We start from the raw sequence: 16,702 nt of genomic DNA, 5'->3' as shown, positions 1-16,702 counted from the left end.
CACTATGTTGCACTCTGGAAAGCGAAACTGATCTTGAAAACAAAACGAAAATACCCCTGTGTCTAACCGCAGCCTAGACAGGGGTTCTCAACCTTTCTGCTGCCAAGGCACCCCTGTGTTCAATAAAATATTCAAGGGGACCCCTACATACGATATAGACTTTTCCGCTCCTGTCTTTTTTGCTACAATGATGACAAAAGTGCTTGTTTTCAAAATAATGTTTATTTAAGAAACCGGGAAACACATTTGTGTGCAGGCTATATAATGCATTATTAACAGGTGTTTCAGGTCTAAATGGCTTAGTACTGTTGACATTACACTGCTTGTAGTAATAAATCAAATAGCATATTTCTTTAAATAAAATTACAGAAAAGTATCACTAAACTGCTATCTGTTGCAGCTGCACACTTCTCCATAAAAATAGCATATTTGGATAAGTGTGACCATTTCTCAAAAACAGAAAATCATGTATTTTTTTTAAATACAGAAAAGGATCACCAAGTTACCATTTCTCAAAAAATATAAATAAATACAGAAAATAAGCACTTGTTCACTCAGTGGACATTTCTAGCTCAATGCGAGGTCTGCTGCTGCTGGCTAATAATACGGTCAATACGTGGGGAGATCTTTGACAAGGCAACACGCTTGTCATCCTCAAGGCTCAACTTGGCCTTATATTAAGCTTTGTCTCAATGTTGTCTGTAAAGTTTTTTTTTTATCCAGAGTAACTTGGTGACCCTTTTCTGTGTTTTATTAAATAATGATTTTCAGATTTTGAGAAATGGTCAAACTTATCCAAATATGGTATTCTCATGGGAAACAGTGCAGCTGCAACAGATAGCACTTTAATGATAATTTTCTGTAATCCAAAAATAATTAAAAAAAATAATAATAATAATAAGATTCGGGGTCTCCGCCCTTGAAAGGTGCGTCTCCCTGAGGCTTCTCGTAGTCTAGCATTTCCTGGGTCGTCTCCTCTCCTTTCTTGAGAGCCTCCTCCTTCTCACTCCTCTTGCGCCTCGCCTCCACCCAGGGTATCAGACACAGCACGGCTCCTCCGATGATGGGGGGGATACCTGCCAGGTAGAAGGCCACGTCGTAGCTCCCCAACCTGTCTCCCAGGTAACCTGCGATGAGAGGTCCCACGGTCATGGGCACGGACATTATGCCGAGCAGGAAGCCGATGGCCTGTGAAAAGTCATTGGAGCCCACCAACTCAAAGATGATGGGCGCCATGATGCCGCTCAAGCAGCCGTCGAACAGCCCCATCAGCAGGCACACAGCGATCAGGCCGCCAAAGACGTGACAGAGGGGGATCATCATGGACATCAGGCCGATCACGAACAAGGAGGACACCTGTAGATAGACTTTGTTGACACCCTGGACGTAGTCTGCCACCCTGCCGAAGATGAGGTTGCCCACTGTGGACGTTATGCCGATACACATGAGAAGAACCTCCTTGTTGGCGTTCGTCCCGAAGCGCTCCTCCACGTGTTTCATCAGGTGAACGTAAGGCACAAAGTAGCCGAAGAGGGCGGCGGGTATGCCGAACACCCAGATGCGGTATCCCAGGGACCTCCAGATGTTGCGGAAGTTGAAGATCTCACCGATGGGCTTGTTGGGCCGCAGGGGCGTGTAGGTGAACCCGGCCAGCATGAGCACGAACATGAAGATGCTGAGGACACGCATGGTGTTCTGGAGACCCACGCTGTCCAGCAGGAGGGGGAGCAGGAAGGCCACCATGATGGTGAACACGTTGCCGCCGGTCGCCACGATGCCGCTCACTAGGCCCAGGCGCTTCTTGAAGTAGTGGGGGAGGATCACCAGGCTGGGCTGGTAGGCAAAGGAGCAGCCGCAGCCAAACACGATGCCATAGGTGAAGTACAGGGCACCGAGGGACTTGACAAAGGAGCTGGCCAGGAGGCCCACCAGGGCCATGGCGGCCCCGCCCACTGCTGTCACTCTGCAGCCCAGGATGTCTGTGAACACACTGGCGATGGGAGAGCAGAACAAGATCATGCCCATGGAGAGAGAGCCCACCAAGGCTGTTCTGGATCGCTGGTTGGCATCATCTTCTGTGCCAAATTCTTTGATGAGAGACAAGAAAAGGATGCCAAAGGTGTTTTGTATCATAAACACCGAGCCGTCACACCACATGGCAGCCAGCATGACGACCCAGCCCCAGCCTCCCTCGGGGGGCACAAACTCTGCTGCCTCCTCAGGAGCCCCAGTGGCCGGCTCCCAGACGGGTACCTTGGTTTCACCACCATTCTCCTTCTTCTCCTCTGTCTCTTCTTCTAGGCGCGTCTCGTCCATCACTGCTCTCTAGTGCTGTCTTCTGGAGCAGGTAAGTTCTCACTGTAACTCCCTCTACTTGCAATGATGACAGCAACACGTTCTTGATATTACTGATTGGATTTATTTCAATCCGAACCGTGAGAACTGTGAAACACATACATGAAACAATAAATCACAGCTCAAACAATAACAACATACATCCATATTATCGGAGCAAAGCGTTTATTTTGTACATTATCTAACGTTAACACGAACCTAAACTAACGTTACAACTAACCTAAAGTTAGTTTAGGTTTGTGTTAACGTTAGATAATGTACAAAATAAACGTATTCCGCTGCTATAGACCAGGGGTTCCCAAACTTTTCAGGCCGGGACCCAGAAAATAAGGCGTCAGAGAGCCGCGGCCCAATGCACATCCTCAGGCTTTTTTTTCTTTTTTTTTTGCCTGCCGACCGATTTTTTAAGCCAAATATCACTTCAATCCTATTAAGTTAGTTCAAGTTAGTTATTCATTTATATGTGCTATTTATGAGAGGGCTAACTTGTTGCAAAATAATAATGATAATAATAATAGCCTCATTAAAATACTATTATTGCTTCGGTTGTTTTCAGCGTTTTATGTGCATAATCTGTTATTTAGTTTGAAATGTTCGTTGAAATAAGTCGATTTTTCGTTTTTGTTTATTTATTAAGTTAATATAAAACCATATAGTCACATTTTAGAATACAATAGAATAGAATTTTAGAATACAACTAGAAACACTGTCCTGGCCTGCTTCTAAGTTCAGTGGCCTTAAAAAAGAAAAAAAAAAAAAAAGGGGGGGGGTTTTTGGATTTTATTTTTTATTTTTTTTAATCATCTTGCGGCCCTCCCGTGGCTGCTCGCGGCCCACCTTTGGGTCGCGACCCCGACTTTGGGAACCACTGCTATAGACGTCGCTCTTTTATTTTGAAACCCCCCAGATAGGAAGTCATTGCTCTCGTTATTTGCTTTAGTGTCTGCCCGGTTCTGTGTTTGTTGGTTAGCTCCGTTAGCTAGCAGCCTATCAAGACCAGCCATTGGAATACTGTTTTCTAAATTGGGGAGGCTTTTAATCGTCAAGGTAAGAGGATTTTAAGTCATGGTATCCATAAACTTCAATCGGTTCGGATCCTTTGAATGAATGAGAATGTCAACAAACACGGCTTCATGTTGAAATCACTGACTGCGCCCAGAGAGGAGTGGTTAGGCAAAAAATTGTTCAGAGTATATTTGCTTAGAAAACGTAATTGTCTAATTCAATAATTTTTTATTTCTCCACATGGTAAATACACAGGTCACAACATGTTTACAGGAACGTTTTGGAGTTGTATTTGGAGTGTATTTCGTGACTGTAGGGAACTTGAGGCTACAACTCTGCCCCACTTCCAGTGATGAAGCTAAGCTACGCTAACGGAGCGGCTGTTCCCTAAGCCTAATGCATGCACAGAGACAAAAAAGGTATGTATCTTCTTGTCTAACTCCAGGGAAGATGTTAAATAAGCTAATTTCCCAAAATGTTGGAGTTTTCCAGAGAGAAATTTGATTTTTCAATAGCCTCTCTGCTGTTTAGTTTAGCAAGCCACAGCGGCGTTGTCCCAGCTGAAACGTATAAAAGGGAACCTGTGTTGAAAAACCATTGTGCCCCCCCCCCCCCCCCCGAGAACATTGTATGCCCCCCCACTCATTTGTTTCTGCAGCCTGGTCTGTATTCAAGTAGAACAGCTAGCTAGCTGTTGTGGACACTCACTGTTCCACAGCAGAACGGTAGGCAAGGCACCTTGGTTGACAAATGCAGGTTTCAGTCTATGTGTTGTAGGATAGACAATCTATCTATCCTGTCTCAAGATGCACAATGAGATCTTCTTCTTCTTCTTATTTGGAATTTCCGGCAGTGTAGACGCATCGTGGCGTATTACTGCCCTCCACAATTCTTGCTTCGCCCACACTTGAGAAAGTTTACACTCCTCTTCTTCTTCTTCTCATCTTCAAAACACATTTCTATTGTCTCTGTCTCCTGCTTCTCTGCTCCTCTTGTCATACAATCACAATACAAACATCATCTCCTCTCTTGGAGAGAATTGTTGAATAGACACAAATGTTCTAGAATGTTCTATTATGATATCATACTGTGACATCACAAATGTTCTAGAATGTGCTATTATGACATCATACTGTGAGATCACAAATGTCCTAGAATGTTTGATTATGACATCATACTGTGACATCACAAATGTTCTAGAATGTTTGATTATGACATCAGACTGTGCCATCACAAATGTTCTAGAATGTTCTATTATGACATCATACTGTGACATCACAAATGTTCTAGAATGTTTGATTATGACATCATACTGTGACATCACAAATGTTCTAGAATGTTTGATTATGACATCAGACTGTGACATCACAAATGTTCTATTATGACATCATACTGTGCCATCACAAATGTTCTAGAATGTTCTATTATGACATCATACTGTGCCATCACAAATGTTCTAGAATGTTCTATTGACATACTGTGACATCACAAATGTTCTAGAATGTTCTATTATGACATCATACTGTGACATCACAACGGAACATGTTTGAGTCCATTTGAATAATAATAAATAATATGTATGGTAAGGCTGTCCCCGAAGCCTATACTAATACCAACGCATTTGTGCGATTTGCGAATCCGATTGGCCACTGACGTTTCTGGTCATGTGACATGTGCACCAATCGTGTGACGGCAAGTTCTTTCGACGGTTAAGCTTAGGCACTCTTTCGAAGTTGGTTAACACTTTGAATGCCAGCCACGACATAACACGTGTTAGCAGTCCGCCCCCTGAATGCCCAGCACGACAATTAGCGTGATTTTTTTTTATTAGCGATCTGAATTCATATTTCATCAACCGAGTCTACCGTTGGGAAACCAGCCCCATCAGGAGCTCAGATGTGAAAAAAGCGCCTCATATCGTCTCCCAGATGGTAATGCACCCTTTTGGAATGGACTCAATGAAAATGGATGAGAATTCTTTTTTTCCGGAATCCACATTTTACTTCTCAACCGGAGATGATCCCAGTCATTGTGGAGCCTCAGCATGTAATATGTGTTTTACAGTATAGGTTGGATCAATAAAAGGATAGATTTTTGGAATGGCGATCAGGTATTGGAATAATCTTTTTGGATACCATCTGATCTCAGTTAAGGAATCTATTTTACCAGTCTTAGGATAATCAGACCTGTTTTCACAGAGATATAAGCTTTTCCCCTATGTGTCATATGGCTGTTTGGCTGTGCGAGCGATCAGGAAATATATCAGATCAGATATCAGATTGCGGCCCCAGCGTGCATACGTACACATATACTATCGATAATCTAGCGTTTATTTGAAAACAATTCATAAATAGGCAGAAAAATTTGAACGTTTTTGTGTATTCTAGAATATTCCGTTTATTATGGAATATTTTTATTTTCCTTGAAAACGAGGGCTTTTCAAGATGCTATAAAACGGAAATGAACCGATAAAAAAACAATCCGCTTGGACAATGTTGACTGGAAAATTAGTCATTGATAAGCGATAACGCTAACATTGAAGTGGATGGTGGGCATTCAAGCACTAAATCGTGCGCCCCCTGCTGGGCACTGAAAGTGTTAAGGTTAGAGTTTGTCTTAGAGCGTGACGGCAAGTTCTTTCGACGGTTAAGCTTAGGCACTCTTTCGAAGTTGGTTAAGGTTAGAGTTTGTCTTAAGAGCATGGCGATAGAACGCCAGGTAGTTTGCAGGCTGTTCAACGCGGAAATGGGCAAAGACACAGCTCGTCACGCTATTGGGTGCAAATGTCACATGACCAGAAACGTCAGTGGCCAATCAGATTCGCAAATCGCACAAATGCGTTGGTATTAGCATATACGCGTCCCCGAAGCCTGTTTTTGGGATTCAAACTTTGTCAGGGTTCTTCGAACGGACATTCGAACCTTCATTTTTTAAGCTAAATGTTTTTAAAACACAAAGGACACCTCTTTCCTATCGTAGTAAGGTAGACAATGAGCTACAACCTTGTTTTCACCTAAACGAGCCGTCCTCGGAGCTGTACATTTAATAATATTGATCTCTATGTGCAGTCGGCTGTGAGGCAAGTGCGCAGCCAGGGACCGTCTAAAAAGTGCAACACCGAAAAGAGACACTACAAAAAGATTCAATAACTTCACTGTCATACAATATGGTCTGATATTAACATTCAGTATTCAATATTGTCTGATTCAATATTAACATTCAGTATTCAAGTAGAACAGCTAGCTAGCTGTTGTGGACACTCACCGTTCTACAGCAAAACGGTAGGCAAGGCACCTTGGGTGACAAATGCAGGTTTCAGTCTATCTATCTTGTCGCAAGATGCACAATGAGATCTTCTTCTTCTTCTTCTTCTTCTTCTTGAGAGAATTGTTGAATATATATAGAACACAAATGTTCTACAATGTTCTATTATGACAGCTACTGTGACATCACACTGTAAAACCGAATACGTTTCCAGAACTTAAAAAAATTGACGTAATCCCATGCCTCAATTTTTTTAAGTTGATAAACTCAAATGTTTTCAGTTGGCTAAGACTTACAATTCTCAGTTAAGGCAACTCAAATATGGTCTGTTACTGTGACTTAAGGTTCTCAGTTAAGTCAAATCAAATATGGTCAGTTACTCTGACTTACAGTTCTCAAGTGGAGTCAACTCAAATATGTTCAGTTACTGTGACTTACAGTTCTCAGTTAAGGCAGTTCAAATATGTTCAGTTACTGTGACTTAAGGTTCTCAAGTGGAGGCAACTCAAATATGTTCAGTTACTGTGACTTACAGTTCTCAGCTAAGGCAATTCAAATATGTTCAGTTACTGTGACTTAAGGTTCTCTAGTGGAGTCACCTCAAATATGTTCAGTTACTGTGACTTACAGTTCTCAGTTAAGGCAATTCAAATATGTTCAGTTACTGTGACTTAAGGTTCTCAAGTGGTGTCAACTCAAATATGTTCAGTTACTGTGACTTACAGTTCTCAGTTAAGGCAGTTCAAATATGTTCAGTTACTGTGACTTAAGGTTCACTGTATACACTGTTTTTGGACTATATTACACGTATGTTAACAATACCGACCAGGTATTAGTGCCTCGCAAAGTGCAGATATGAAGTTTTCCCCTTTTTTTGTATGCATTTAGGAGGTTTTGTTCTTCATCGAAACTATTTATCTTACAAAAACATTGTGTTACAACTTCAAACTCTTTATATTTATTTCTATTCAAAGAGTATACATCTATTTATCTTACAAAACATTGTGTTGCCCTCTCCAACATTATGGCAATGTTAAAATTGAAAATATATATATAGAAAATATATATAGAAAATAAATACATGCATGTTATAACATGTACATACAATGTAATGTATATTACACATTTAATCCCACTGGTCACAATAGTGTAATAATGTTTGTTATAAGGCTCTGAAAATGTTACTGAATGATGTATCAATGTATTTCCAGCAAATATTGAAATAATAAAGGGTCTCAATATGTGCAGTGCACATGACCAGAGCCGTTTACATCCTGGCTGAATTACTCAAATTTGTATAGTGTGGTCATAGAATGAGCAAACATGTTGACGGCAACTATTGTGACCGTTGGGATAACACAGTGTATCTATGTACAGTACAGAATAAGAGCTGTACATTTAATAATATTGATCTCTATGTGCAGTCGGCTGTGAGGCAAGTGCGCAGCCAGGGACCGTCTAAAAAGTGCAACACCGAAAAGAGACACTACAAAAAGATTCAATAACTTCACTGTCATACAATATGGTCTGATATTAACATTCAGTATTCAATATTGTCTGATTCAATATTAACATTCAGTATTCAAGTAGAACAGCTAGCTAGCTGTTGTGGACACTCACCGTTCTACAGCAAAACGGTAGGCAAGGCACCTTGGTTGACAAATGCAGGTTTCAGTCTATCTATCTTGTCGCAAGATGCACAATGAGATCTTCTTCTTCTTCTTCTTCTTCTTCTTCTTCTTCTTCTTGAGAGAATTGTTGAATATATATAGAACACAAATGTTCTACAATGTTCTATTATGACAGCTACTGTGACATCACACTGTAAAACCGAATAAGTTTCCAGAACTTAAAAAAATTGACGTAATCCCATGCCTCAATTTTTTTAAGTTGATAAACTCAAATGTTTTCAGTTGGCTAAGACTTACAATTCTCAGTTAAGGCAACTCAAATATGGTCTGTTACTGTGACTTAAGGTTCTCAGTTAAGTCAAATCAAATATGGTCAGTTACTCTGACTTACAGTTCTCAAGTGGAGTCAACTCAAATATGTTCAGTTACTGTGACTTACAGTTCTCAGTTAAGGCAGTTCAAATATGTTCAGTTACTGTGACTTAAGGTTCTCAAGTGGAGGCAACTCAAATATGTTCAGTTACTGTGACTTACAGTTCTCAGCTAAGGCAATTCAAATATGTTCAGTTACTGTGACTTAAGGTTCTCTAGTGGAGTCACCTCAAATATGTTCAGTTACTGTGACTTACAGTTCTCAGTTAAGGCAATTCAAATATGTTCAGTTACTGTGACTTAAGGTTCTCAAGTGGTGTCAACTCAAATATGTTCAGTTACTGTGACTTACAGTTCTCAGTTAAGGCAGTTCAAATATGTTCAGTTACTGTGACTTAAGGTTCTCTAGTGGAGGCAACTCAAATATATTCAGTTACTGTGACTTACAGTTCTCAGTTAAGGCAGTTCAAATATGTTCAGTTACTGTGACTTAAGGTTCTCTAGTGGAGTCACCTCAAATATGTTCAGTTACTGTGACTTACAGTTCTCAGTTAAGGCAATTCAAATATATTCAGTTACTGTGACTTAAGGTTCTCAAGTGGAGGCAACTCAAATATGTTCAGTTACTGTGACTTAAGGTTCAACCTTAAATCCATGTGATTAAGTTAACAGAACTCAAAGACATTGAGGCAATCTAATGCCTCATTTCTTTTAAGTTAATCAACTCAAATTTTTAAGTTAATCAACTCAAATATTTGCAGTTACTATAACTTAAGGTTCAGTTTTAAAATCCATGTGAATAAGTTAACAGAAAAATAACTACACAAGCACATTATATCAACTTCAAACAACTCTTTTATTTTTTTCTATTCAAAGAGTATACATATATAATCTGTATGTTAGCAATGTACAATAACACTGTAAACACTGTATACACTGTTTTTGGACTATATTACACGTATGTTAACAATACCGACCAGGTATTAGTGCCTCGCAAAGTGCAGATATGAAGTTTTCCCCTTTTTTTGTATGCATTTAGGAGGTTTTGTTCTTCATCGAAACTATTTATCTTACAAAAACATTGTGTTACAACTTCAAACTCTTTATATTTATTTCTATTCAAAGAGTATACATCTATTTATCTTACAAAACATTGTGTTGCCCTCTCCAACATTATGGCAATGTTAAAATTGAAAATATATATATAGAAAATATATATAGAAAATAAATACATGCATGTTATAACATGTACATACAATGTAATGTATATTACACATTTAATCCCACTGGTCACAATAGTGTAATAATGTTTGTTATAAGGCTCTGAAAATGTTACTGAATGATGTATCAATGTATTTCCAGCAAATATTGAAATAATAAAGGGTCTCAATATGTGCAGTGCACATGACCAGAGCCGTTTACATCCTGGCTGAATTACTCAAATTTGTATAGTGTGGTCATAGAATGAGCAAACATGTTGACTGCAACTATTGTGACCGTTGGGATAACACAGTGTATCTATGTACAGTACAGAATAAAATGTATAGATTATCTGAAAATTGTCAATCCGCTTGGCACATGTAAAATTCACAAACGTTGTGCTGTATATTGGGTCCTGCCAATGTGGAACCAAAATACCAATCCACATTACATGCTATACAGCTGGCAATACTGTTAATAGTGCACATACCTACATATGGAAATGCAGCTGTATTTGCTCCATGATGTATCATGGAACAAGATGGTGTTTTCATTGAAAGAGTTAGTCAGAATGTCAGAGGCACCATCCGTCATTTAGAGCAGGTTATGTTTGCAGAATGATAACTAGAACACTACAGTACTCTGTACTAAGAACACTATACAGTACACTAACTATACTGCCCTGTCAAGGCAGACCGCAGTAACTTCCAAACAGTGAAACTGAGAAAAATGGCTTTAAAGTTTTTTGACTTGCCATCCAAAATGTGTTATAGGTAGATAGATGATAGTACCCAGATTTAACATGTATTAATGAAGTAATCTTTAGGCATACAAAAATATGACGTAGTTATTTTAATTAACCCCAAAAAAGCAGATACTGCACTCTGCTGCACGATTTCCTTAAATAATTATACAGGTAATGTACAGGCAAAGTGCAGTAACTTCAAATACAATGTTGTTTTCCCTCCAGCTTTCATAACTTCGCTAGGTTAAGTTATGAAAGCTGGAGGGAAAACAACATTGTATTTGAAGTTACTGCACTTTGCCTGTACATTACCTGTATAATTATTTAAGGAAATCGTGCAGCAGAGTGCAATATCTGCTTTTTTGGGGTTAATTAAAATAATTATGTCATATTTTTGTATGCCTAAAGATTACTTCATTAATACATGTTAAATCTGGGTACTATCATCTATTTACCTATAACACATTTTGGATGGCAAGTCAAAACACTTTAAAGCCATTTTTCACTGTTTGGAAGTTACTGCGGTCTGCCTGGGTTTTGAGTGTGATTTTGTAGTTACTGCAGTTTTTAAAACCCCATATCTCTAAAACTGAGCGACATTAACATCTGAAACTTGGTCACAAGATAAAACATTTATTGACAAGGTCAATTTCACTCATAACTAAATTTTTACTTTTTTCAAGTTACTGCGGTTAGCCTTGACAGGGCAGTATACTACTGCCTACAAGGGCTCAAGGATACAGTCCCACTCTCAGCATACAAGATCGATGGTCTGCTGCTGCTGACTCCCAAGCGATTCATTCAAGTGAAACGGAACTGAGTCCAGCTAATGGTGAATAGTTATTTTATTAATCAATTATTGTGTCTTTATTCACTCTAGTTGTGTAATTGACCAGTTCATATTCTGTATAAGTTCATATTCTGTATATGTGACCAGGTATGGACTTCAGGGTCATGTTGAGGGATCTTCATTTTTTTTTTTACATATTATGAAAGTACAGATTCATACCTTCAAAATAAGCCATCACTTGAACATTTTGGTGGGATACTTTGCAAGCTACTTCCTATGATTCATGGTGATTATCACAAAACGTATTCAGAGATAATAGCCTTCAAGAGACGAGCAGGCTATTCAGTGACAATAGTGAAACAACTACAACACTACCCAGAAGTCATTGTAATCCATGGCCCCCCTCTCTCTAGGGCAATTAACACCTGGCAGCTTTCCAGTCTGAGGCTCTTTGTTATTAAAATGAGTCTGGTGACTGGTAGTGGTAGTGAAAGGGACCCTGATAATAAACAAGAAACTTAATCAAGTTTCAAGATTTTATTAGCATTTAAAATAACACGAGATAAAAATAGACATGCTAAAGTCAATGTTCAATGTTCTGATGGCCTCTCCAGAAGCATTTAGATGTAAATACATGTAGTGTGGTAGTGAAAGACACAACAACTAGGTTAACCTTCTGTAGTCTGGTAGTGAAAGGTTAACCTTCTGTAGTGTGGTAGTGAAAGGGTTAACCTTCTGTAGTGTGGTAGTGAAAGGTTAACCTTCTGTAGTGTGGTAGTGAAAGGTTAACCTTCTGTAGTGTGGTAGTGAAAGGTTAACCTTCTGTAGTGTGGTAGTGAAAGGTTAACCTTCTGTAGTGTGGTAGTGAAAGGGTTAACCTTCTGTAGTGTGGTAGTGAAAGGGACCCTGATAATAAACAAGAGACAAAATCAAGTTTCAAGATTTTATTAGCATTTAAAATAACACGAGATAAAAATAGACATGCTAAAGTCAATGTTCAATGTTCTGATGGCCTCTCCAGAAGCATTTAGATGTAAATACATGTAGTGTGGTAGTGAAAGACACAACAACTAGGTTAACCTTCTGTAGTCTGGTAGTGAAAGGTTAACCTTCTGTAGTGTGGTAGTGAAAGGGTTAACCTTCTGTAGTGTGGTAGTGAAAGGTTAACCTTCTGTAGTGTGGTAGTGAAAGGTTAACCTTCTGTAGTGTGGTAGTGAAAGGGTTAACCTTCTGTAGTGTGGTAGTGAAAGGGACCCTGATAATAAACAAGAGACAAAATCAAGTTTCAAGATTTTATTAGCATTTAAAATAACACGAGATAAAAATAGACATGCTAAAGTCAATGTTCAATGTTCTGATGGCCTCTCCAGATGATCACGTGGTCTTTTTGAACCGCCGCTGGATATTTTGGCTGGTGGTGCCGGGCATGTTACGTCCTGGGCTTCCTCATCACAGAACTCTCTGATCTTGTGGAACAGATAGTGTTGTCTTGCAGAGTCCAGTCCCGGTGGTGGCAGCACAGGAAGTCCATCTATAGGCGGCAGGACACGGACGTCACGGAGCAGCTGGAATCTGGTTTCAGCGCCATCAATAGACATCTTTGCCACAACCACACCAGGTTCCTTGGAATCAAAGCTGCAATAATAAAGTGAAACGTTAGTACAGGGCACATAACAATATCAATGCATTTGTATCATTTACCAATGACATTCTTTGCACTAAAGTGTGAATAATTAATTACAGTAAATACACAACACACAGTGACCACACCCACCTAAAGTGCTGGTACTGCTTGATCTGTGGCAGTGGCTTGAAGTAAGGCCCCAGATGTTCCTGCCAGTTGTAGGACTGCACGATTACAGTGCCATCTTCCTTTCCCACTAGCTGTGGTATGTTGATTCCAGCCACTGAGCTGTCCCTTACGACTGCTGCAATCTCATCAAGAGTGTTCACCTTGGTCTTTCTGAAACGCTGCTTGAGAAGCCCAAAGAAACTGTCCGGGGAAAACTTTGTGTGGCCTACAATCAGCAGGTGGAGATTGACACGATGGTGAAGACCATGTAGCGCTCGCCACGCTAAGTACCACAACATGTACTTGTTCTTGTTTTGGCCACTGCAGTTGTCACAGTGAAGGTCAACATCTGTCTCCCCAAGACCATGGTCTTTGAAGAAGTGGTGCAGGTAGCTTATGACAGCGTTGCTACCTTTGCTGGACTCCATCCCCTCATCCACCAAATAGTTGACTTGCCGTGGAATCGCCTCACAGCAAACACCGAATATGCTGCACTTGCGTGGAGCCAAGAAGTACATGGGCCCTGGTTGAAGGGGGTCTGATGGGTAGTGCACCTGCAATAAATGAATAAGGATTTTAGAAAGAAAAAAAAGGGAGCAATGCAGTAGTTATAACAATTATAACATGATGTTGTGAAAGAGGGCTTGGTATGTAGTCACCTTTTGAGCGTAGTCGAAACTGTAATGCATTGTCAAGGGCTTGCTTGCCGGTGGCACATGACCACCCAGAGAAAGACCATCACCGATCTCCTTGGCGGCTTTAAGCATGCCCTTGTAGGCAGCCCGCTCGGAGGTTACATGCGCCAGATGTTGTTCCTGCTGCTTCAGCTTTGCAGACTTCTCAGCCTCTGGCAGATTGGCACTTTTGAAAATCTGAAAAAAAAAAGTTAAGTAAATGATGATTAATATTAATAATAATAAACTGTATTTGTATAACACTTTTCATACAGAAGTTGCAGTTCAAAGTTCATAACACTGTGATGTTCACTAACCAGATAATTGTTCTTCTGACACACCCAGCAAAGATCAGACATTGGTTTGATTGCTCTGATATGACTCAGTAATTGCCTCCAGAGGGACTTAAATGTGGACAGGCCCACTGCTCGCTGGTCTGAAAGATTAATAAGAACACATGTTAGCACAATGTCATTCATTTTCAAGCTTTGTTTTTATTTGACAAAGACCTATTTGACCTATTTCTTTGACAAAGATTTGCTTACACCTACCAACTGGCATTGCCTTGGTATATAAACGCCACACAGATGCCTTTGTGACGCAAGATGGTAACAGCTGACCGGTAAAGTTCTTTTGGTGTGCCTGGCGTCCAGGGAGGTGAACAGCATGATCTTCTGCATAATTCAACACAAATTGAACTACTTTTTCGATATCTTCATATTTTATGCAATGCTTGTTGTTGTGTGGCGATCGCTTCTTTGTGCGAAGACACATGCCATTTTCTGACATGTGTTTGCTTATTGCAATCAAGCGATCCTTACCTATTCTTGGGAGAGAAGAGGGGGGGGGGGAGACAGAGAGAGAGATAGTTAGATCATCATCATCACAAGTACCGGTACCTGTCTGTACCACACCCAGTCTACATGATTGTGGAGACAGAGACAGAGAAGTTAGATCATCATCATCATCAATCATCATCATCACAAGTACCGGTACCTGTCTGTACCACACCCAGTCTACATGATTGTGGAGACAGAGACAGAGAAGTTAGATCATCATCATCATCAATCATCATCATCACAAGTACCGGTACCTGTCTGTACCACACCCAGTCTACATGATTGTGGAGACAGAGACAGAGAAGTTAGATCATCATCATCATCAATCATCATCATCACAAGTACCGGTACCTGTCTGTACCACACCCAGTCTACATGATTGTGGAGACAGAGACAGAGAAGTTAGATCATCATCATCATCAATCATCATCATCACAAGTACCGGTACCTGTCTGTACCACACCCAGTCTACATGATTGTGGAGACAGAGAGAGATAGTTAGATCATCATCATCAATCATCATCATCATCACAAGTACCGGTACCTGTCTGTACCACACCCAGTCTACATGATTGTGGAGACAGAGAGAGATAGTTATTGTAATTGTGGCACAAATCAAAAGACACAAATAGTGTCTTTGGTCTATACTATCTGCTATACTTTATACTATACTATGCTACTATACTCTACTATAATGTACTATAATTAGTTTTAATAAAATGGGGGACCCTGATAATAAACAAGACTAATCAAGTTTCAAGATTTTATTATCATTTAAAAAAAAATAGGCATGATGTACTATATTAGTTTTAAATAGACAATAATAATAACTTACCCGTGGATGAAGAGGAAAGCTTCACGGCAGATTTGTATCGCCCCGAAGAAATAGTTTGTGTAAGCACGTTGTCTTTTTTTGGAAAACGATTTATTTCCGATAGTCCATTCTGACTTTCGACCAAAAGCCTGGAGCTGCGCCATAATAATCAAGTCTTTATGATCCTCTTCGAGAGCCGCTATCTCAAAACGCCTTGTGTAAACTTCATCACGGTCCAATTTTGTGATACATGACCGCCGATTAAGAATGTCATTTTCTTTATCAACCTGGACGCATTTACAAGTAAATCGCAAAAGTCTTTCCATTTGGCGTTCGTGGTTCTCGTCAGATTCAACTTCCACAACGCACATTACGTGTTCTACCTTGTCTCCAAATCCGTTAGGTGTGTTGTCACCATCATCAGATTCTGGCTCTGTCTCGTCTTCAAATCCGTTAGTTTTGTCACCATCACCACCATCACCATCATTTTCTGGCTCTGCCTCGTCTTCAATAGTGTTGTCACCATCATCATCATCTGCCTCTAACTCGTCACAATTGTCTTCTTCTTCTGAACCAGAATCTGAGTTTCTTTTTGGATTTTTCTTCTGCGGAAAGAAATCCGTGATGAATGTTCCTAAAGCGCGTTCGTCTTCAACACAGTGTGCTCCGAAGTGAGCAAACCGGTTTAATGCCTCGGCAAGTGCCCTCGCTGTGGGTTGCTGACTGGGTTCCATGGTGACTGGCAAACATGCACTGCCCTGCTCTCTGTTTAATACTCACCGATCAATGGCATCAACTTAATGACGTCACCGCCTGACCAATAAGCATTTAGATGTAAATACATGTAGTGTGGTAGTGAAAGACACAACAACTAGGTTAACCTTCTGTAGTGTGGTAGTGAAAGGTTAACCTTCTGTAGTGTGGTAGTGACGGATAAAAAAACGGATAAATAGTTTTTTTCACCATATTTCTAATATTTATTTTTGCTAAATACCAATTATAAATATCTCGACGAATTACCTCTGAATATGAATCAAAAAAAATATTAAAGATTCGCTCACTAGTTCTACCAGAAACGGAGTTGAGGCGAAGCATTACTAAGCTTCTGTAGTGTGGCAGTGAAAGGGTTAACGCGCCCTCATCGCGCCGCAGCGCAGTTTACATCAGGGCCCCCACAATAATGAAAAAGCCGATGAAAAAGCCATTTTTTATCACTCCGTT

General features: G+C 40.1%; 1 protein-coding gene across 1 annotated transcript; it reads right to left on the bottom strand.

Moving 5' to 3' along the window:
* Window positions 1–876: 876 nt before the first annotated feature.
* LOC311247585 (monocarboxylate transporter 10-like) lies at window positions 877–2,316 on the bottom strand (the record flags this gene model as incomplete). Its single annotated transcript, XM_084338616.1, has 1 exon — window positions 877–2,316. One exon carries the CDS (start codon window positions 2,314–2,316, stop codon window positions 877–879), a length of 1,440 nt encoding a protein of 479 aa, XP_084194742.1.
* Between the last annotated feature and the right edge of the window lie 14,386 nt (window positions 2,317–16,702).

This window comes from Notolepis coatsorum, assembly GCF_963971535.1.
Source record: "Notolepis coatsorum genome assembly, contig: SCAFFOLD_620, whole genome shotgun sequence".
NCBI lineage: Eukaryota > Metazoa > Chordata > Actinopteri > Aulopiformes > Paralepididae > Notolepis > Notolepis coatsorum.
The sequence above is the reverse complement of the archived record's forward strand: the minus strand, read 5'-3'. Positions and strand labels throughout refer to the sequence as shown.